General features: G+C 51.0%; 2 protein-coding genes across 3 annotated transcripts in view; both read right to left on the bottom strand.

Moving 5' to 3' along the window:
* Nucleotides 1–2014: 2014 nt before the first annotated feature.
* Tm6sf2 (transmembrane 6 superfamily member 2) lies at nt 2015–8861 on the bottom strand. 2 transcript variants are annotated; one of them, XM_028786069.1, is made up of 10 exons: nt 8701–8861; nt 7375–7478; nt 6611–6708; nt 6437–6540; nt 5973–6055; nt 4582–4706; nt 4110–4211; nt 3680–3772; nt 3164–3283; nt 2015–2475 (listed from the first exon to the last, which is right to left on the bottom strand). In XM_028786069.1, exons 1-10 carry the CDS (start codon nt 8793–8795, stop codon nt 2263–2265), a joined length of 1137 nt encoding a protein of 378 aa, XP_028641902.1. In that variant the 5' UTR covers nt 8796–8861; the 3' UTR covers nt 2015–2262. The 2 variants fall into 2 exon arrangements, with proteins under 2 accessions (XP_028641902.1, XP_028641901.1); XM_028786068.1 differs by having other exon boundaries at nt 6608–6708; nt 8701–8850.
* A 996-nt stretch (nt 8862–9857) lies between these two features.
* The window catches only part of Sugp1 (SURP and G-patch domain containing 1), a 26024-nt gene continuing 12513 nt past the window's right edge, over nt 9858–23368 (bottom strand). Inside the window, exons 5-14 of the mRNA XM_028786067.1 lie at nt 22720–22843; nt 22285–22385; nt 21493–21616; nt 16541–16902; nt 12220–12326; nt 11637–11814; nt 11355–11461; nt 10540–10685; nt 10162–10291; nt 9858–10003 (exon numbers count right to left, since the gene is read on the bottom strand). Coding sequence (XP_028641900.1) covers nt 9977–10003; nt 10162–10291; nt 10540–10685; nt 11355–11461; nt 11637–11814; nt 12220–12326; nt 16541–16902; nt 21493–21616; nt 22285–22385; nt 22720–22843 — 1406 coding nt within the window. The 3' untranslated portion in view covers nt 9858–9976. The remainder of the gene's footprint in view (nt 10004–10161; nt 10292–10539; nt 10686–11354; nt 11462–11636; nt 11815–12219; nt 12327–16540; nt 16903–21492; nt 21617–22284; nt 22386–22719; nt 22844–23368) is intronic.

Below are 23368 nucleotides of genomic sequence, written 5' to 3'. Positions count from 1 at the left end.
TACATAACAAGTACTAGGACAGCCAGAGCTACATAATTGAGGAAGGTAAAATTACCTTGGGCTGCAGTGGGAATTTAAGGCCTGCCTGGACTACATAAGACCTTGTCTTCTACCAAGTGAGTTCCAGGATAGCTAGGGTTACACAAAGACTTTGTTAAAGGGGGGGAGAGGGAGGGGGAGGAAGAGGAAGAAGAAGAAGAGGAGGAGAAGGACAGGGAAAGCCAGGGATGGAGGTATAGGCTGTTTTCTTAGCACTCAGGGGGCTAAGGCAGAGGATAGCAAGTTTGAGGCTACCCTGGGCTCCATAGCCAGACAATATCGCTTTTCTAGAAGGATAGAATGGAGCAAGTCTTCTCTGCAGTAGCAGCAGCACAATGGCTTGGCCAAGGTGTTTGGTCTGCCAGTCTTGCTTTGCCCATCTGCTCACTGGTCAATCACCCAGGAAACCTGGGACCCAGAGGGACTGGTCTAAGTTCTACACTTCTGCCTGCTGCCTGAGGCAGACCTCTCAGCCTGCACGGGTCTCTGGGCAAGGCAGGGTCTGTTATGACTGGTTTTCCACTAAAAACCTGGTGAGCAGTTGGTCCTGCCCAGGAGCTCAGGCCCCAGTCATGGGCATACTCCACTCTTCACCCAGTTTCCAGTTTAAAGACAGGAGATGGAGAGCAGCTTTCCAGCCCTTAGCTGCCTAGCCAGCTTCGGTTGCCTGGAAAGCTAGGCTGAAGGTCAGTTCCTAACTTAGCTGTGCCCAGGTGTGAGCTCAGGCTAGAACCTTCTCTAGATGTCTAACTCCACTGTATGGTTAGTTATGCTCTACCCCATGTGTGGTGGTTTAAATAGGTTTGGCTCCCATAGACTTATGTGGTTGTATGCTTGGCCCATAGAGAGTGACACTATTAGGAAGTGTGTCCTTGTTGGAGTGGGTGTGGCCTTGGAGGGAGTGTGTCACTCTTCTGGCTGGCTTGGATCAAAGTGCAGAGCTCTCAGCTCCTCCTTCAGCATCATGTCTGCCTGCATGCTGCCATGCTTCCTGCCATGATGAGAATGGACTGAAGCTCTGAACTGTAAGCCAGCCCCAATTCCATGTTGTCCTACAAGAGTTGCCTTTGTCTGTTCACAGCAATAAAACCCTAAGACACCGTGCGTGTGCGTGCGCGCGCGCGTGTGTGTGTGTGTGTGTGTGTGTGTGTGTAGTATTTGTTTGTATTGTACATGTGTGTGACAGTACAGATGTATATAGTAGGTCAGAAGTGAGCATTAGGTGTCTTTCCTCACTAGCTTCTGTCTGAGAGAACACTGACTGTCCTGGAGTTCACTATGTAGACCAGGCTGACCTAGAACCTATAGAGATCTGCTAGCCTCTGGTTTCTGAGAGATGTGTGTCACCTGGCTTCTATTTGGTTTGGGGGCAGGGTATCTTACCGAACCCGGAGCTGGCTGGCAGTGAGCTCTGGAGACCCTGTCTTCCACCCGTGGCCCAGTGCTGGGTTACAGGTATGTCCCATAGCTGCTGGCTTTCATGTGGGTGTTGGGGATTTGAACTCAGTTCTTCATGTACTTTATGGACTGCCATATTGCTCCTGACTCTTTCATGTGTGGAGGGGTAAGAATGTAGCCTAGGCTGGTCTCCAATTTGCTATGTGCCCAAATGTGACCTCGTGCTCCTGATCCTCCTGCCTCCCCAGGGCAAGGACAGCAGGTGTGCACCAGCACACCCATTTCATGTGGTGCTGGAATGAACCCAGGGCTCTGATGACTGTCTGGCAAGCACACTGCCAATAGAACTATACCCACAGCCCCTATTGTGCTGTGACTTCTTCCCCAGTGTCACCCTTCTGAGCCCTCCTCCCCTTCTAAGCCTCAGTTTCCACATCTGGAATATGGAGTTGTGTATCCCATTGAAAGGCTGACTTTGAATGTCCTGGCCACTCTGATTCTGGATAGTCACTGTGACTGCGAGCATCCCCCTTTTCCCCTTGTGGGGTACAAGAAGAGGGTCCCTGGCACCCAACGCTTAGGAGGTGATGTTTCAGACATCAGAAGAGCTTTTATTAAAAAGATGGGAGGAGGTGATGGCTAGACCCCAGGAGAGGGCATCAGAGTCCTTGTGACCTTTGAGGCACAGTGATGTAGCAAGAACACCTATGCTCCTTTCTGGCCTGGCCTGCAGTTTCTCCACTTGTCCATCATTCCATGGCAGCCCACCCTCAGAGAGCGAAGACGGCTGCACGGGTGGATGTCTTCACAGAGAGACTCGCGTGCTCACTGCTGCTTCTTGCCTTGGTCCTGGGGCAAAGACGGCGGTGCTGCACGCAAGAAGAAGGCGGGCCGCCACAGGCAGCGGAAAGCCAGCAGGTGAGGGCCCAGTGCAAACAGCAGGTTGCTCAGAAAGAAGGTGGGCCAGGTGTCCTCTGGCACCCGGTAGGTGAAGGGTGTGCGCAGGTGCATGGAGGCGCCCATGTGTGAGAACTGTGCCTGGCATGGATGCAGGGAGAGCACAGGTCAGACCAACACCCCCATGCACTGCCCACTCTCATGTCTTCCCTCCCCAAAGCAACTGTTCAGCTCTAAACATTCCTGCCTCTGATGCTCCTCCTTCCTCACCACACTGTCCTTCCTGGGTCCCCTGCCTTGGCTGGATCTAGGCTGTTTTTCTTCCTACCAGAAACCCAGAAAGAGCTCTGGTCCCTCCACTGCTCAAACACCTCCATGGCTCCCTACCTCCCTTCACATGTTCAGAGCTAGAGTTCAGAACTGTCAACATCTAGCTCCAATGTCTCTTGTCCCTCTCTCCCTTGGTATCTTCTTTACTGCCTTTCTCTACTGTTCCCATTCATGGAGGCCCCTCCCTGTATTTATCTTCATAGGTCAGTCTTTCCACTCTGCAATCCCTCTCAGACCCTGTTCCTCCTTCCCTCCAAGTTTCTGTTTGTTAGTTAGGTGTTGTTTGTTCATTTCTTCAGTCCTGGGGAATGGAAGGTTTGTGCTTGCACATGCTAGGCAGGCGTTGTACCATGAGCCATATGCCATTATGACTAGGTATGACTACAGTGCTTAGGGCTGCCTATGGCTAGGGGATTTGTACATCAAGCCATCTCCCCCAGGCTAGGGAATTCTGAGCCTGGGTCTGTCATCACTACCCTATCCCATTCTCACTCCTTACCTGGCCAATGGCTCCAGCAAATACCAAGGCCCAGTCTGGCAGCCAAGAGCAGCCAGGGAAGGTGAGGGCATAGGCAGCCAGGCAGTAGAATGGTAGAGCATAGAACAAATACATCAGCATCTAGGGGAGACCACAGCCCATGAGGACACAGGTAGGGCATCTACACAAGGCTCTTCTCTTTCTCTATGGGGTCCTTCCCATTACTCACACTAAGTCTGCATTCAGCTGCAGGACTCTGGCCTAGCAAATGGGAACAACCTATTTCCAAGGCTAACATGATTGACAGGGGCGTGTGATTCAGGCTAGGCTAATAAGAACCTGAATGAGACATGATCTTAAATCCTAGGGTGACCAAGGGGAAACGCTGGAGTGTTTCTGGGATGTGTCCTTGAGCACCTGGATCCCACCATACCTGAAGTCTGCATGTGCATCTGCCTGGGTGGCAGGGGCTTCAGGCAACTGCTTCAGAGATGCTTGGGCGGGGCCACAGTCCACTCCTCCCACCTGACCTCTCACCTGCAACTTTGGGTAGGCTACAGGGTCCCGAAGGTATGGTTCATATTGGTAAACATAGATGAAGCAGGCATCGGTGGGGCAGTCAAGTACCACCTGAGATACGCAGAAAGACACCATCCATGTCAAACGTCTCACAAGGCCCTCCCTACTTCAGCTCTCAAGCTGAGCCCACAGTAATCACTCTGGTCCCTCTCAGCCCTCCCTGTTTCTCTCTCCTTGCCTGGGGGTTCATCATAAGATTGCAGAGAAGAGGCTACAGGGAATAGGCGTTTGTCATGAAACACTCAGGTCAGACTTGGTGAAGAACGTCCTTGGGTGATCAGATAGAAAAATGCTGTCCTTTTGTCAATGAATAAGGAAATAAATTTGGAAGAAGCAGGCTAAAAAGGGAGACTGGAGATGAAAGAGTCGGGCAGCCAGGCAGACTCACCAGGCCCCGGAAGACAGTGAAACATGCAGCAAGGAGGAGGTACACCATGAGTGCCAGGTCAGCCGGGCGCTGGAAAAGACTTTTCTTCTGTTCTTCCTGTACCTGCCCCATAGGAGAAAGTCAGAGCTAGCCAGAGAGGTCAGGAACACAGTAGGTGCTCAATAAATGTTCCTTCCTATCTTCCTGAGCACCAAGGAGGCTCTTCCAAGTATACAGTCATTTAGACATGAACTGAAATGTTAAACCTAAGTCTCCTACAGTCTGGGTAAGTGTTCTAACCCTGAGCCATACTCCTAGGTCCTTCTGGGTGATTCTAGGCCAATGTCCTACTGCCAAGACACATTTGAATCCCCAAAGTTTTGAGACAATCTTACCATAAAGCCCATGCTGGCCTTGAACTCATGGTAACCCTGCCCCAGTCTCCCCAGTGCTGGGGTGATAGGCACAGGCCACCATTCACGGGGGCACTCACCATGTCCGGGGGATAGGAGGTTGGTGCACGGGACTGGTTGAAGATCCTCACACCGGCCCAGCATGGAACCAGCATGTACAGGATGGCAAGGAAGAAGGTAGGTCTGAACTCTGAACTGTATTTACCTGTCAGGGTGAGGAGAGAATGTGACTCAGAAAGGAGCTCCTCATGGCAACTGGGCCATGCAAGAGCCCCAGCTGGACACCTTGAGCTATAGTACCCTTGCTCAAGCTCCTTACCCTCCATGGCTTCCTAGCATGCTTCTTACCCTGGCCTGCCTGAATACAGACCTGACACTTGCCGGGGTGTCTTTGCTTCCCAACTTGGATGTCCCCTGTGGGACATAAAACCATGCCAGGAAGTGTGGTAAGGTAGAGCAGGTTGAGACCTGGAGACTCAGTGGGCACACACCCGAGGCTTAGGTGACTCCCAGCTCCCTGCCAGACTCCTGACTTGGAACACATGTCCTGCTTCTCACATAAAAGAAATGTGTCCTGTGGTCGAGAAGGCTCTAAACAGAGTTCTCCATGCTAATGAAGTACCTGGCCTGAGGGCTTAGCTTTCCTTCCCAGACATTCTCCCTGTAAAAGGTATTTAATCTCAGGCCTACCCTGAGAAGTTTGGCATTTTCTGCCATGACAATAAACTGTTTAGCTTATTTTTAGTTTGTTGAACTCTTTCATCAAGATCTGTGTGAGGAACCTGGGGAAGGCCTTTGTCTACAGAGCTGCAGCCTAATTCTCCCATAGAAGGCCTCCCTGCACGCCCAGCCACACCTGCCAGCAAGCCTGCCTCCACCAAGCTAAGGACAATATTACCCTACATGGACAAGCCTCTCCCCTGGCCCCGGGCTAGATGCTGTCCCCAGTCTGCAAGCCCCTGACTCAGTTATTTGCTCTTCCAGCAGTGCCTGAGTCTGAGAACCCCACATCCCCAGCCTCCTTGCAGGCCGGGGACCCCGGGCCAGTTCCGGCGTTCCCACATCTTGGACTGAGCTTTCTCACCCCAGGAGTGGTGTCTCAGAGCTTCCCTACAGCCCAGTACCGGACCCTGCAGGAGCATGGGATAAACGCAGTCAAACTCCACCTCACATTCCACCCCTAAGAGGCTGTGCCCTGTGGTGGAGTGGTCCTGGCAGTCCACCTCGATCAGCATTTTCTGAGCCATTTCAACACTGGGACTCATCATCTCTGCCGTACCTCCAAAGACCTACTTAGCAAGCCTTCACTAAACTCCCTTCCTCTGTGAAGAGCATTCTGGGAAACCCTGAGAGGAATCAGGATTAATGACACCTTCCTTTTACTTTCATGTGGAAAGGGAGTGTGTATTGGCTGTTGGCCAAGGTTATTTAGACATGTGAAGGGCTGGAGTTTCAGAGTCTATGTCCTTACCAAGGATGTTTCCTGGGAGAAACACCAAGAGGCTCATGGCGAAGGACCCCAGCCAGTAGAGACCAAGGTTCCGGTACCTTTTCCTGGGAAGGGAAGAGGGATAGCTGTGGCCCACTAATCCCCCCGTCTCAAGCCCTTGCTAGGGCCCAGAGGCCACACTGCATCCTTAGCTCTGGGTCCCTCTCGGGCTATTTATTTATTTTTGGTAGCTGGAGATGGAACGTGGGTGTTGAGCATGCTCAGCATGTGCCTGGATGATACCTCACACAGGGACAAGCACTGGGAATGATACCAATGGTCCAGAAGATGTGGGTCTCTGGCCATACCTGTTGACAACCTGGTAATGTCCTCTAGCCATCCCAGGGTGATCATACCCTTTCTCAAACACTTCTGGTTCCCCAGAGACCTGGGACCTACTCCAGGAATCAGCTTCCTCCCGGGTTCCTAGTCTTCTGCCCCCTCACCTTTTGCGGATGGCATCAGCCATTGTCAGATAGAGCAGGTAGTGGACAGTGCCATCCCAGTAGCAGATGAAGATGCCATGTGCTGTGCGTAGGTAGGGCTCGCCCTGTGGGGAGGAGTGGGGCTCAGGAACATGCATGATGGGGCCAGGACCACACTGAGCCATCCCACACTACCTCCTTGGAGTAGAAATCCATGAAGCCCATCATGTGGCCATCTTCTTGGAGTGCAATGACAAGGTCCACCACCGAGGTGAAGGAGAAGACCACAAAGACTGCAGACAAAGGGTGGGACTGAGCAGGGGAGTGGGGTTGACATGGGCAAGGACAACGCCAAGTATGGGTGTGGCTAAGGCAATGACAGTTTGGGTCTGGGCAATCTCAGGTTCTGTTCTTTTGACACAGGGTCTGTAGCCCAGGCTGTTCTGGGACAGATGAAAATCCTCCTGCTGCAGATTTCCAAGTGCTGGGATTACAGGCTCTTAGCACCACACCCAGCTGTTAGTTCATCTTATAATTAGGCTTGAAACATCAGAAACAAGGCAAAGTGACCAGGCCATACATAATAATAGCACCCATTCTACATATGTGATGCAGGAAGTCCCAAGTCTGGAGCTGGACAAAGTATCATTGTTATCCCAGCATTTAGAACTCAGGTAGAGGTGGGAAGATTAGGAGTTCAAGGTCAGCTCGGGCTACATGAGTCCTGGGGAGGGCATAGAGGAAAGAGACATAATTACTTTTCTCTGGAGTCCCATCTCTGAAAGAGGAGACCCTTTGAGGTTCTCCAGTGTAAGAGAACCTTACACTGGTATTCCAGGCCCTCTGAGTTCCACAGTTACTGGGAACCATTCAAAGACTAACAGAGGTCCCTGGGTTGGTCTAGAATGGAGGCCTTTGCCCAGAGAACCCTGCTCCCCAGCACCTCCCAAGTGACTCACCAGCATAGAGAGGGTCGTAGGTGATCTCCCCATGAGATAGGCTGTAGACTGCCATGAAGAGCAGACCCAGTATCAGAGCACTCATCAGCACCACACACAGGGGCCTGGGGGGAAAACCGAAGGAGGTCATGCTTTGGGTGAGACCCGGAGGAATTATTCAGAAAGTGCCAACAAAGGAGAATGAAACTTGATTTCTCCAGCAGTGACTTCTTGGTTAGGCTTTCTACTTGGCAAACTCCTACTCATCCTTCACGGCTTATCCGTCTTGCTCCCCCTGGAAGCCCTCTCAGACTTCCCTATCCATTTCTGTTAGTTCCAGCAATTCCATCATTAGCTAATACGCATTCTTTTGGATTTGCCTCATCAGTCATTGAGACTCACCCTTCATGTGATCAGGTTCTGATGGGGAGGGTATCTAATATCCCCGAGGCTCCCAGTTTCTCCCAACTAAAGTCCGAATGTCTCCAACTGCTCCTCCGTACTCTTGCTCAGTTATACCTTGCCAGACAGGTCAGCTAGCTGCATAGGTAACAGGTCAGCTAGCTGCATAGGTAACAGAAGCCAGGTCTCTGGACTTCCCTTAACAGAGCTGGACAAACAACCCAAAACCCAGAGAGGGGAATCCACCTGACAGGTACCACACAGCAAGTTTTTGTTCAATTGTCCTAAACTAGTCCCACATTTCATGAACTCTAGCCTGGTTTTGTTTAACCAGCAATACCAATAACGCTAATCTTGACAGTGCACAGAACTTGTGATCCTCTCCCATGACTGTAGTGAGACCCAGAAAAATGAAGGGATCTAGGCTCCCAGAGGGCGTTAGGCTCACTCAGACTCCCAGGAGATAGGTACCAGGAAGTCAGACTTATGGCTAAGGGCCCCTCTATCCCACTGTTTGGGTCAGCTGAGCTTCGGAGTGAGCGTTGCTGGACTTCCAGGTCTATCTAAAGGCTGAAGTCAGGGACAGAGTGGTCATTGCTTGTATAGGAGTTTGCTGTAGGCCTGAGACAGAAACGATGAAACAGGGCATGCGTGCCAGGGAAGTTGGGTGAGTTGGGCTTTATCTAGGAAAATACTTTGACCCTGGGCGACTTTGGAACCAGCACAGCGTGCATCCCTGGAATACCCATAAATGCTCCAACCCACCATGGCTTCACATCACCTTTTCCCAGAAACTTACGACTGCATCCCCCTGACTCAGAACAATTTCTGCTTGCATGGGCGATCCCCCCTCCCCCACGACCCCTGCCACCCAGCTCCCATCCTATGACTTTGCTACGTCTCATCCTTCCTCCAGCCCCCTGGTCCTTATGGACGAAAACGCACTGTGAGAACGCTGAAACTTGGTTGAGTACGTAGGACACTGGCAGGGCGCCGAGCGACATCGCCACTGTCCTGCCGGCTAGCGGCGGGATGTCCATGACAGCGGCACCCCGAAACCAGCAAGGCCTCAGGAATGCTTGGCTCTGTGACCGCAGCGCGTCAGAGCTCTGGGTTGCCAGGGACCTGCCCTGCGCAAAGGTCGCATTGCTCGTACAGGAACCACCCTTTACCTTGCTGGGATTCTTAGCCAGTATGCGGGCCCCGCCCTACTACCACGAGACTCCGCCCACGAGCTCCCTTTTTCAGTCCATTTATCGATTGCACAGCTGTGGTCCCGTCCTTTCCCAGTTTTCAGTGGTTGGTCGCAGAGCTGAAGATGCACCTCCCTTACCTCCACCCAGTTTACAGCTCCGCTCCCAGATCCTAGTCACCCGTGAGGCTGGACTGTAGCGATAACCCTTCCCTAAGCCCCATTCACAACTTCCCCAGCCCTACTCACAGCGGCTTCAGGAGGCAGCCAAGCCCTACGCGGCCCCGCCCCCAGGTCCCACACTCACAACTTGCATACAGTGGCAGCCCAGCTCCTGGTCACACTCCTACTACTTAGCCCTACCCTTAGCTCTGCCTTTCACAGCTGCCAACTCTTGGTCCTTCTGTGCCATGCCCAAACAACCAGATCTTCCTCTTTGGATTTGGGAGGGGGAAACTCTGGGGAGATGGGAGACCAGAGGAGCAAGACTGTGGGGTATTCAGACTGATCATTCTCCTTATTCTCTTGAGGATTTTGACTAGCCGGATAAGTCTGGGGAGGATCGAGGGCAGCACAAATGGGATGGGACTGGGAAGACTGACACCAGGAGGCCACCTGTCCATCATGGCCTCCAGCTGGGCTCTTGAAGCTATGCAGCGGGCAATACAGGAGACAGCCCCTCTCCCAGGTCTCTGCCTCTAGACAGGGCCCACCCCCCACTCCAGCTGTGCCCAGTACACACCAGGCCATGCATATATCATGAAGCGTTTGGAGGCCTTTTTCCTCTGCCTGGGGTAAAGTCTGAATCAACTAGCTGGTCTCCAGTTACTGTGAACTCAACGATGAGCCTCACAGGGGCTAGAGGAGGGACAAAAGGGGTTTCTGACACCAGCAGGAACTGGGATGCTGGTCGGGTGAGCATTGGGACTTTAATACACAGCACAACATTGTGACAACGGCAGAGATGGATGCCAGAACATTCCACAGTCCAAGGATGGCCGATCTGAAAGTAGACTGTTTCCAGAATATTCAGTAGTAGGGCCGTCTGGGGTTGTTCTGTGGAAGGTCAAAAAGATCAAAGGAGTGTTAGTGGAAAACCATAGGCCCAACCTCCATCCAGAACATTCCAGCAAGCAGAGCTAACATCTTGTGAGGGCTGAAACAAGGGTTTTGTCATCTCCCCGCCACCAGCAGGGAGTCAGGGAGGCACGCACCAGGGGGTTGGGCCGGAAGCGGTAGGCCAGCATCATCCTCTTGCGGAAGGCCTCATACTCATCATCCTCCTTGGAGAGCTCAGCTGGCCGGTCGATGCCAAAGCCAGCTCCATCAATTGTGGTGGCACCCCTGTGGAAAGCCAGCAGTCATGAGTACTAACAGGAAGAGACAGACAGGAAGGGGTACAGGGTACTGGGGTGGGGACTGGTGGCTGGGCTAGCAGGTCCTAGATTCATCAAGACATGAGGTCAGAGGCCAACTTCAAGGTAAAGCAGTGTGGACAGCAAGGCTTCACACACTAGTGAAACCAGAACTAGCTGTCACTAGTTTCTGGAACCTTAGGACATGCTCCCTGCAGGCCCTGTGGCAGCACTCACTTGTTCACTGGGTTCTTGATGCCCTGGCCCTCAGTGCCCAGCCCCTCGCCCTCCTTCCAGCCCATCTTCATGAGCATCTGGTAGCCAATGTTCTCCACTGTCAGCTTGAACTCCTTGTACTCTGAGTAGTCCGGCTCTCTGCCCTCCTGCAACACAAGAGAGGAGACAGTTGCCAGCCGTGGGGACTGCAGCTGTCCCTAAGCCCCAGCTCTGGCTCCAGTGCCTGCCCCACCTGATTTTAGCCTCAGGCCAGACTGGTACCACCCATGTGCCCCACCTATTAGTGGCAGACTCCACTGAAACAAATCAAGCTCTTCATCCTTCTGCTGTCTCCAAGAGGCAGAGCTTCCGGGCACTCAAGTCCAAAGGGGCACGCAGAGCACTGATGCAGCCCCTTTGGGACGGAAACAGTTTACTGGAAAAGAGTAGCTCGTGTTCTAAGAGCAATCTGTTCCGAATACCCAGCTTGGGGACAATCTGTCACACAGAATGCTAAACAGCCATGGCTATGGGATACAAAGAGAAGCCAATTCATGTCTCATCAGCTCACTGGTTCTTGAGCCCACCACCGTGGGGTGGCATGCAGGGCAGTGTCTTTCTGCAATTGGGTGGCAGAAGTACATGACTACAAGGCTAGCCTGGTCTATACAATGAGTTCCAAACCAGTGAGGACTGCAAGGCAAGACCCTGACTTAAGAAAAAAAAAAAATTATCCCTGGGCCCCAGCTCTGGAAGTGTGATTTCCCCGTGGCTGGAAGCCACTGAACTATTTGTTAATTCCCTTCCTGTCAGCGCCTGCCCATCAGCATCCCCACCTTCAGGGCCTTGAAGGTCTCCATGAACTTCTCCAGCTCATCAGGGGGCAGGAAGTCACCGATGAAGTGCTTGCCCCGACCCATCTGTGTTAGCTGCTCTGCCCACTCTGCTCAGAGAGGAGAGGAAGATGAATGGTGAGGGATGAGGCACTAGGCAATAGCAATGGTGCTCCCTCACCCCCCTCACTGAGGAAACAGAGGCAGAGGTGGAGCCTCTGGACCATGGGCCGTGGCCAAGTAGTGCAGGTAAGTGGGGCTCCCTTCCCTTGATGTCCCACACACCCCGTGTCTTGTCCATCTCCATGCGTCGCAGCTGGTGCTCCCAGGTGCCCAGTTCACTGTCCACCTCCTCATCACTGTCATAGCCGTGCTGGTGCTGCTGTAGCGCCTTCTCCCACAGCAGCTGCATGTCTTGCATGGCCCGCTTGTGCTGCATAATCATGTCGTACATCTGCTGCATCTGCGCAGTGGACGGGGACACTCATTGAGAAGGTCTCCTTGCCCACAACAGCAGCAGGGCAAGAGCTGCGTGGATGGGGCTCTCAGCCACAGAGCAAGGACAACAGTTCACGTCAGGCTGCAGGCAAGGTGGGGCTAGGAGCTCTGGGGCTGTGACCGCTCTTAATCTGCCCAGCCCCAGCTGACCCCCTGATGATGAGGTCAGGTAGAATGTCTCAGATCATCAGGGTCCAAGAGCATAGGAGAATACCCAGATACTGAAGGAAGCTAGGCAAGGGGAGGGCAAATGGGAGGACCTGGTTCTGAGGATCTGCCTGTCAGGGACTCCTTAGATAATACTCATACACTGATATTCATGTGGCCCTTCATCTTGGGGCAGAGCTAAGTCACCCACTTGTGGCCTTACCTCCTGCTGCTCCTTTAGCTGCTTCTTTTGTGCATCAGACAGCTCTGTGACACCCACCAGGCCCACAGGTTTCCCCTTCTCATAGCCAAGCCCCTTGAGATCCTGAACTAGAAACAGAAAACAGACAGGATAGTAAGAAAGTGGCGCTCCTGGTGTCAACTCTGCCCATGGCACTCTACGCAGGGTCTACAGCAGACCTCGAGAGACTCCACTGTGGTGGAGGCTCTCATGTGCTCTGGTTATTCACATCTTTAGAAGGAAGCCTCCAGGAGGCTTCACAACCCCTTAGCCACAGATGTAGCTAAGGATCAGAGAGGGTCCCATATCCCAGAATAAAAACCTGGCCCAAGTCCACACTCAACACACACGCTAATGGTGACAAGGCAGAGGCCTAGCAAAGCAACAGAAAGGAGCTGAGCTATGTACATGCCCATGCGCCACGCACATCCTATCTGGTGTACATGCTCATTGGATTGAGTCTGACATAAGATTCTACCAAATGGCTCCCTCAGAGAAGATAACCAGCTATCCTCAAAGCTACTGACACTTACACTTTGCATTATCTTTTGAACTTGGCTGGAACAGAACTGATCCATGGGGAAAGTGCTGTGATAGCTCGTCTGATTGACAGAAGCCACCAAACACCTCTGGGAAGGGAAGCCAGATCTCTACATGCTTACACACAGAGTGCTCTAGGAAGGTAGAAAGGGTTGAGTCCATCAAGTCCTCAGGACTGGCATACTGCCCTTCAGAACTTCCTACTAGGAATGGATGAGGTTCAGGGGACAATGCTTGGCCTGCATAAAGCCCTGGGTTTCATCCCCAGCAACATGTACACACACACACACACACACACAGACATACAAAATTTTGGTCAGCATACATGAAGCCCTGAGTTTTCCTAGGCTCCCAGAACACCGTTGATCTTTGCTTGAGGAGTTGTAGGAGCACACATGGGTGTGGGGACCTGTGAGGCTGAGAAGGGACCTCTTTTCTTGGGCACTCCACCAGTGACAGGCAGTGAGTGCTCTCAGACAGAGACAACACAGACTACTGGGATATAAACCTTGGCCTATGGTTTGGAGCCTGTGCTGCTATTCTGGACCACAGCTTTGGTGTCTTCGGCTTTAGGGCTCTAGATTTTCTGTGGCCAGCAGAAGCACCCAGCCTTAAGTGACAGGCTGTTTCTTATCCCTTAACTGGCATGATCAAGCTCAGGAGCCTGTTGGAGATGACTGGCCCTCAGATCTAGACAGGATGCCCACCCACAGGCCAGCCCAGGAACCAGGAGAAAAGCCTTTCCTATGGAGCTGTACTGGTTGGTCTTATGTAGTTATTTGAGAAGAGGGAATGTTGACTGAGAAAATGCCTCCATAAGATCTGGCTGTTCACAAACCAATGGAGTATTGTCTTAAATTAGTGACTGATGCAGGAGGGTCTAGCCCATCATGCATAGTGCCATGGCTGGTGGTCCTGGGTCCTGTAAGAAAGTAGACTGAGCAAGCCATACAGAGAAGCCAGTAAGCAGCACCCCTCTGTGGCATCTGCATCAGCTCCTGCCTACAGGTTCCTGCCCTGCTTGAGTTCCTATCCTGATTTCCTTCACTGACAATCACTGAAGAATGATGTGGAAGCATCAGCCAAATAAGTTCTTTCTTCCACAAGTTGCTTTTGTTGATGGTGTTTCATCACAGCAATAGTAACCTTAACCAAGACGGGCCATTTTCTTGCTAATGTGAGCGACTGGGAAGGAGGATGGTGGTGGGTAGGAGGATGAGCCAGATGGCAGGAAAAGTTCCTCAGTCATTGACTCTCAGCTTAGATGACAGAAGACCACCCCCATACCCATGTGAGCTCCTGGCAAAAAATGAGAGATATGCTGGCTGTCCCTCAAACTGCTGTGGGGAGGAAAGGTCAAAGGTGACTGTGCTAGCTATGGTAGCTTCTTATCTTGTATTTCCTGAAGTTTCTATGATGAGAATGTAAGCCATGTGCTTCAAAGCCTAGGAAAGAGAATAGGACCATCTGTGTGACCTGGAACAGAGGCTGACTGCAAGCCACGCAGACACATAGAAAGGACAGAAATAGATACGCTTCTAGCACACACATGGTGGAACACACACAAGGTGGAACACACCTTTAATCCCAGCACTTGAGAGGCAGAAGCAGACTGATCTCTGAGTTCAAGGTCAGTCTAGTCTATGTAGTGACTGCCAAGCTACACAGTGAGACCCTGATTCACTGAAAAGATGACCACCACCAAGTCTACTGGGCTGGAGAGACGGCTCAGCAGTGAGTGCTGGGTGCTCTTCCCGAGCGCTGGGCTTCACTTCCAATCATCCCCACAGTGGCTCACAACCCTCTACCGGCCAGGTCCAGGACCTGACGCCACCTTTCTCTAGGCTGAGTGCATCAAGTATGCATGGGGCTCAGACAGTCTTTTCTATGGAGCGGCATTGGCTGGTTTTATGTAGTTATTTCAGAAGAGGGAATGTCAACCCATACACATTTTTTAAAAGCCTCTAAAACACATTAAGCAAAAGTTGACAGCACTGAAGAGGACAGAGCATCATGGAGGTTAGAGAGTGGAATGTGCTACTCTTACACCAACTAGCAGCTGGGGATGGAGCCCAGGCCCCGCAATGACGGACAGGCCAGCTTTCACTGCTTGCCACATTCCAACCTTGAAAATGGCATTTCTAACGAGTTCAGCTACTACACGAAACATCCCCAAGGGCTGAGGCTAGAGTGGTGGCAGTTAAGTTGCCCAGCATGCTGGAGAGGACTCGATCCAGAGAGCACACAGACATATAAAACAAAAGGCCTAGTGGCAAAGACTGAAAGCTTTCCTGGAAAGCTGAGGAGCAAGAGAAGATGCCTGTTTATGTCATTTCTTAAGTCACATGGTGACACACAGATCCTAACAAAAGTGAAGTTAAGAAGACAAATGCGAGCCGGGCAGTGGTGGCGTACACCGTTAATCCCAGCACTTGGGAGGCAGAGGCAGGCGGATCTCTGAGTTCGAAAGTTCGAGGCTAGCCTGGTCTACAGAGTGAGTTCCAGGACAGCCAGGGCTACACAGAGAAACCCTGTCTCGAAAAACCAAAAAAAGAAAAGAAAAGAAAAGAAAAGACAAATGTGTCCAACTCCATAAAGATGTCAGACTTGCCACCTGCAGGAGAGAGTCGCTCATGGAAACCCACTCTAGTCACAGTGGTATACATATCGTCCCAGCACTGGGAGGTGGAAGCAGGAGTTGCATAGTAAAAATAGGAGAACAGCTTCGGTTACATGAAACTCTGTCTCAAAAAAGACTGGAGAACTAGAGAGATAGTTCAGTGCTTAAGAACACTGGCTGCCCTTCCAGAGGACCTGGGTTTAATTCCTAGCACCCACATGGAAACTCACAACCATCTATATAACTCCAGTCCCAGGGGCAGAATACCTTCTTCTGGCCTCCATGGGCAACACATAGTGCACAGCTATACATGCAGACAAAACACTCAAACATATAAAATAAAAAATAAAGCTAGTCAATGGTAGGATACACCTGTCACCTGAAAACTCAGAAGCTGCACTGTATCAAGGCAGCCCAGCATGCTCAAGGCCCCAAGGTTTGACACTCTGCATCAAAAGCAATGTATCACTTGTCCTCTGCTATGTTTTTGTTGTTGGGGAGGCGTCTTCACTATGCAGATCTGGCTAGCCTGGATCTTACCATGTAGACAGAGCTGGCCCTGAACTCAGAGATTAACCTGTCCCTGCCTCCTGAATGCTGGGATTAAACTGTATGTCATCATGTCCAGCACTCTGTAACACTTAATCACATTTCCTTTCCCACCATATACACCCTCTGGAGTAAAGTACTACTTACTACACTTTGCCAATAATGGTAGAACACACCATGCCACTATCAAGGAGGTAGAGGATTGGAGTTCTGGTCATCCTCAGTTACATAAAACTATCTTAACATTGACCACCAAACCAAAAACAACAATGAGACTGTTTCACACCTACCAGGATGGACATATGTGTACATGTATGTTTTGAGACAGGACTGGCCTGGAACTCTCAATTCCCGATGTTGCTTTCTGGGGTAAAGGGCTCTATCACCAAGCTTGGCTCTGAGTATGTAATTGTATAAAAGGGCCATGGATAGGCACAGGATAGTGCTGGTGTGGTCCTAGACCCAATCCCACAGGGCCAGTTCCAGTTGCACAGGAGTCTATACACAAAGAGCCCAGAGTACCCAGCCACAGAAGGAGTAAAATGTGGCCCATGCCCTCAGATGAGTCCTAGGACCACCAAGAAAGGGCCCCACCTGACAGAGGTGAAGGTGAGGCATCTATGTCCCTCTGTGCCAGTTCGGCAGGTGGGAGTTCCACTTTGTCCTCTTCAGGGCCCCACCGGCTCTTCCGCTTCCTCTTCACAGTGGCTGTAGCAGTGGGCTTCCCAGGGATGGACGGAGTGGGGTTGACAGCAGGCGCTGGGGCCACTGGAGAGGGGCAGGCAGTGACGGGGGGCACAGCCCCTGATAGGGCTTCTGGGGTAGACTTTCGCCGAAAGCTGGGATTGGGAGAAGGAGCAGGGAGGGAGCCTGTGGAGCCTGCCTTGGCTTTCCGGAACTCCTCCAGCTTTTGCCTGTAGTATCTGTACCCTTGGCTGTTGGGATCATAGAGAAAACTGCAAAAGAAAGTAGGGGAACACCATAGCTAGGTTGAGACCTGACCCTGCTACTGGGGTCAGAGTAAATTAGGCTGTACGAACTCAGGGTTGTAAGCATCACTGTTTAGTCAGGTCTCACCAGCGGCTACTGTAAGCCTGTCTACCTATCAGATGCCATCAGTCATAGAGGTTCCTGCTGGGGATGTGACAGGCATCCTCAGAGCCTCCAACACAGCAGTGACCTTACATCAGAAAATCCTTGGAAATTGTACCCAGACCTTGGGTACCCCTCCTTCAAACTCAACCATATCTCGAGTGAATCCCCATGGGCTGACAGTGAAGGACACAGGTTGGGGCTCCAGTCTCCCCTTTAGGTGAGTGGCTTGGGGGCAGAAGCACTCTTCCCCTAGAAGCTGTAGGCAGAAAGCTCCCCTTGTCCTGAGACAGCTGGGAATACAGCAGGACTAAGGCGACACAGATGCCAGCTCTTCTCCCCTCCCCGTGTCTCTAACACAGTAGAATGGAGTAACTTGGCTCAGTGCTCTCATTCATGTGGCAAATACCAAGAAAGATCCTGGATTGAGGAGCAGACCTGCACCCATGAACCTGGAGGTTGGTCCCAGCAGAGCTGTGCCCTAAGAGAGCGCCATGGCCTTGGTCCCCCAGGGCTGCCTGAAGCCTGATACTAACTAACTCTCCTGTGCTCGGGTGCTCTGTCTCTCCAATAAAATGGTGTAGTTTGAACAGAGCTCACACATCTTCCTGAGGGCAAAAATGAGCTGCAAATGACTCAGAATGCCTGAAGCAACAGCAACAGAGCTGCTCGGTGCTGTTCAGGGAATGACTGTAGTCTGAGGCAGAGGCAGGTTGTCTTTGAATAGTTTCATCATGTAGCTTGCAAAACGCTTGGTGGGGTACCAGAGGACACAGGAGATGACAGCACAGGGTCAGATACTTCGGATTCCTTTTGCATAATAAGCAAGGAGCCCCTAAAAGCCCCATGTGTCTGCATGAGCCCTCGGAGACAGCTGGAAGAAACCTGCTAACATCACAGGACAGGAAGAGTGGGAGATGGTGGTGTCTCCTTTGTATTCCTGGGCCATACTATAAGCGTGACCAAACAAGGCCACTTATAAAAGAGACAAAGGGGTTGGAAAGACAGCTCAGGGGTTAAGAGGACTGGTTACTTGTGGAGAGCCGCTTAGTGCCACGCCCTTAAGATGGCGCTGGTCTCTGTCTTCCAGGTGAGTGCTCTTAGGAGTAAACTAGTCCTTATTTGGCTGTGTCTGGTGATCTGGCTTGCTTCCGTGTATGTGGACCTATCTGCTGTTGCCACATGGCTTGCTGGGGTAGGCTAGTCCTAGAATACTTAAGCCTGGGAGAGGCTTCCCCCAGGGTCAGTGAGAAACTTATTCAAGGTCCTGAATAAACTGCTTGGAGAAGAGCTCTGTGTTGCGTCATCCTTGCTGGACGAGGGTGGGCGCGACAGTTGCTCTTAAGTAAGACTAGGGTTTGGTTCCCAGCACCCACATGGTAGCTCACAACAGTCTAGTTCCATAGGCTCTGATATTCTCTTCTTCTGTCTTCCATCACATGGTGCACATATATACATGCAGAGAGTGTTAAAATTAGTAAAATTTTAAGGTTTTTTTTTTTTTTTTTTTTAAAGTGAGAGACAAAGCTATATATAGCCTTTAATCCTTGCATTTGGGAGGCAAATGTAGAAAGATTTCTAAATCCAAGGTGTTTCTAGACAAGCCAGAACTGCGTGCGCAGTGAGACCACGAACACCTACCTGACCACCCTAGGCTCACGTCTTTAATCCCAGCACTTGCTTGGAGGCAGAGGCAGGGGGCTCTCTGTGAGTTCTAGGCCAACCAACTAGAACTACATAAAGAAACTCTGTCTTAAAAAACAAAAACAAGGGGCTGTAGAGATGGCTCAGCTGTTGAGGGCACTGGCTATTCTTCCAGAGGACCTGAGTTCAATCCCCAGCAACCACATGGTGGCTCACAACTATCTGTAACTCCAATTCCAGAGGATCTGATGCTCTCACACAAATACACATGTAGGCAGAACACTAAAAAAGCACACACACAAAAAAAAATTAAGAAAAAAAAAAAAGAAAAGCAAAAACAGCCCCCTACCCCCAATAAAACTAAACCAAAAAACCTACCAAAGTAAACTAAAAGTGAACCCCCATCCTCTTCTTTGGCCTCTGCTCACAGCATTGACAGCAGAATAAGAAGCTAATCAAACTTCCTTCTTCTATAAGCCACCAAGCCTACAGAATACTAAGAGTATCTGGAAACAAAGACACTATTTCAATATCTGGGCATGCTTCCCAAACCAGGCTCCTTGCCTCAGTCTCCCTGCCCCTAAGAACTTGTATCTGAGGGCTGGAGAGGTGACTCAGCAGTTAAGAGCACTGGCTGCTCTTCCCAAGGTCATGAGTTTCCCAGCACCCACATGGTGGCTCACAACCATCTGTGATGGCATCTGATGCCCTCTTCTAGTGTGTCTGAAGACAGCTACAGTGTACTCATATAAATAAATACATCTTTTTTAAAAAATAAATAAATAAATAAAAAAGAACTCAGCATTTGAACCAGGCTATGGCTGGTTCATGCCTTTAATCCCAGTACTCTGGAGACAAAGGAAGGTGGATCTCTAAGTTCCAGGACAGCCTGGTCTACAGGGCGAGTTCCAGGACAGCCTGGTCTACAGGGCGAGTTCCAGGACAGCCTGGTCTACAGGGCGAGTTCCAGGACAGCCTGGTCTACAGGGCGAGTTCCAGGAGAGCCAGTTCTACACAGAAAATCCTTGTCTCAAAAAAATCGAATCAAACCAAATGAAAAAAAAAAAGCACTTAGCATGCCAGGAACTGACTCACTCAGTAAGAGGCTAGATGTAGTAAGGTGCCTTTGGCTTTCTGACGTGTGGCTACAAAGGGTTTCTTCTTTTTTGTGTGTGTTTGAGAAAGGGTTTTACTACGTAGCCCTGGCTGGCCTTAACCTCACACATCCATCTGCCTCTCCTCTGGGAGTAAAGCAGGACATCCAACTCACAAAGCATTTAACTGCGGTAGGTATCCCAGGGATCAGGAGTGACGGGCACACCTTCTAAGACAGGGATACCAAGTAGCAGGTGGACTGGTATACATGGAGTTGTTACCAGCAACATGTCTACATGGCAAGCATGGGCTTCATGGCTACCTCATATGTAATCCCCAGTGTGAGGGTTAGTTTTCAATGTCAGCTTGACACAATCTAGCACCATTTGGGGAGAGTGTCTCAGTGGGGCAGTCAGGTTGGCCTGTAGGTAACATCTCTGAGGAGTCTTCTTGACTACATCAGTTGAGGTGGAAGAGCTGCCTACTGTGGGGGACCACTTCTTGTAAGAAGGCTGAGCACATTTCCTTGTTCTGTTCTTGACTGGCTGTGACTAGCTACCGTAAGCTACTGCTGCCTTTCTCCCCAATCAAAGACTGTAACCTGGAACTGAGAGCCAAAATAAGCCCCTTTCCCCTAAGTTGTTTTTGTCAGGGAACTTTTTCACAACAGCTGGAAATAAAATTAACTCAACAAGTAAGGCTGAACTGTCCACTTCATGTGAACTCACATGCCTTGTGGAGGCCAGAAAACCAATGCCCCATTCCTTCCCCAGTCTGCTGAGTCATGGGGATGAGTGTGGGAACAGTTTTCTGTCAGCCACCTTTCTATCAGCCTTCCTGCATCCTGGGCTGGCGTAGTGTCAATGACAGCTATTCTGAGGCTAGGCATCAACTGCCAGACCCTTCATGCAGACAAAGGGCCAGGCAGAAGGCTGAGGGCCACCTGAGCCAATTACATGTCAGTAAAAGGCTGGATGGGGCTGGACCTTGACCTCCTGAGAGGCAGGAGATCACAGTATAATTCCATTACTCTTCTCAGCTGTCCTGTGCCAGACAGACCTCCACAGCAAATTGAACATGAAAATCAATGAGTTCTTTAAGTGAGCTCAATCCGATAACTTTATGGAGTGTATGTATTAGGCTGTGTGTGGTGGCACACACCTGTCACACGAGATTCAACAGACTAATAATAATGTAGGAAAAATGGGAGTTGCAGGTAGTTCTTGCTGCAGTTGGACTCTGCTAACCCCTTCAGCCCCACAGCATACTGCCCCCTAGGCCACAGAGCAGATGGCAGGATGAGTCTGAACTTCAGGATTGGTGTATTAGCTAACAGGTGGGTCCGAAAGTGATCCAGTCCTCATTAGGATCAGAGTACAGGATGTGTTCCCTCTCCTCACACCTGAAGTCCTGTGCCTTCTTCTGTAGCATGGCTGGGGTGAGCTGAGTCTGAAATACCCCCCACAGGCTAACATCTTGAACACCTGGTCCCTGTAAGTGGTAAGACTCTGGAAGGAGTCTTCAGGAAGTGTCTATCAGAGGCTCTTACGGCCATAGTCTGGCCCCTGTTCCAGTGTTCTCTGCTTCCTGGCCAGTGAAGACACCAGAAACTACTCTGCTTTCCCAGCAGCAATGAAGGACAGCCTCCAAAACATGAGCCAAAACAAACTTTTCCTCCCTCCAATCTACTGTCCTCACCCACACCCAGAGCCTACCTGAAGGCCTGATTCTCACGGTTGTTCTGGAGGGCGATGGTCTCCACTTCAGGACCCCCGTCTGCTATGAACCTGGCCAACTTTTCTGCAAGGTTCTTGGCCTCTTCGTCCTCTGGGGGTGAAACTTTAAGCAGGCTGTCAGTACTGAGCTCAACTCACCACACCCAACAGCCTAATTCCTGCTAAGAGCCCCTCGGAAGTGAGCGGGGCTTGGCTTAGGAACGGTGCAAAGAGAGACAGGCAAACAGGAATCAGATTACTATTGGGACCAAAGCCAGAGAAATATCACAACTATACAATACCACCCCAACCCACCCCACCTCGAAAGTACATGGCATTGGGGGGCTCACCCTTTTTTCCTGAGAAGGACAAAGCAAAAGTGTGAAGTGATTCAACCATGTTTCACATGTCAGACTACTGTTGCCCACCAGAGACCCATCCCATCCACCTCCTGCTGTTTATCCAGAGCCCAACTACTTGGCATCAGGTACTACACCTGCCTGGGCATATATGGAGCTAGAGGTAACTAGATCTTGTCAGAATGACAAGCAAATGCTCCACTGACCCATTCCAATGTTTGGATGAACATCTGCCTAGAACCCCAGTCCCCTTGGGGCTCCTGACATGCCACAGTCCTACACACTAGAGCCAAGCCTGATGCTCAGAATACAGCTGGGCCCTGGGGGGACATGCGGAAATACTGGTATACAGGGAAACTCCCATTGCCCATGAGGGCATAGGCTTTGGCTGCCTACATACCACAGTGCTCCCTGCCTTCCTCTGATCACTTACCTTTCTGGGTAGCTGCCTGTGGCTTTTGGGCTTCTTTCCTGATCTCGGCTACCTTCTTTCTGTAGTACAGGAATTCCCTGCTATTCTTATCATGTAAGAATCTGGAAAGAAGATGTGGACGTTGGAAATGAGTTTCAGTGGTACATGAAGTTGAGCCCTAATAAGCCGGGCATTCAGAAAGTGCCTAAGGCTGGGTGCACAAGCAACAGAGTGAGACCTTGGAGTCTACTTCCTCCCAGACAACAGTAATATCTTCCTTTGGGGCTGGGATATGATCAACAGAAGAGTCCTTGCTTAGCACACAAGAGGCCCTAAGTTTTATCCAGAGCTCCACAGACAGGGAGGTCCCTGGCCCAGGCCGTGTGTCAAGTTTCCACACTTATGTATATGTGACCACAAATGTGAGCAGCATGGCACTGCCCCAGCAGTACTCACGTGAAGGCCGGGTTATCCTTGTAGTCCTCCATAGCTACTTTCTCTAGCTCAGGGCCTCCTTCTGCCACAAAACGGGCCAGCTTCTCTATAACTCTCCGAGTCTCGGCTCCCTCTGGGGGTGAAACTTTAAGGAGGCTGTCAGTACGGGGCTCCAACTCACACACCCAACAGTCACTAGGTACACTCTCTCTATAGACCGCAACGACAGAGGGGAGAGGATTGGGAGATGCAGGAGGTTGCCGACAACCCATACACATGGCTCTGTGGAGGGGTGCTTGGTCTCCACAGTCAGACAGACAATCTGGCAGGAGATGGGTGTCAGGGCCTCTAGTGGGTGAACCATCACCAAGTTAAAAAGGGCCAGTGGGAAGTCTCAGTCTGTCTCTCTTTCTCTCTCTCTGTTTCTCTCCCTCCTTCCATCCCTCCCTCTCCCTCTTTCTCCCTCCCCCACTTATGGGCTAATGCTTATTTATTTTATTGTATTTTATTTATATGAGTACACTGTAGTTGTCTTCAGACACACCAGAAGAGGGCATCAGATCACATTATACATGGTTGTGAGCCACTACGTGGTTACTGGGAATTGAACTCAGGACCTCTGAAAGAGCAGTCAGTGCTCTTAACCACTGAGCTATCTCTCCAGCCCGAG

Source organism: Grammomys surdaster, unplaced genomic scaffold (genome assembly GCF_004785775.1).
Source record: "Grammomys surdaster isolate TR1022 unplaced genomic scaffold, NIH_TR_1.0 125429, whole genome shotgun sequence".
NCBI lineage: Eukaryota > Metazoa > Chordata > Mammalia > Rodentia > Muridae > Grammomys > Grammomys surdaster.
Note: the sequence above shows the minus strand (reverse complement) of the source record. Positions and strands in the feature narration are given on the sequence as shown.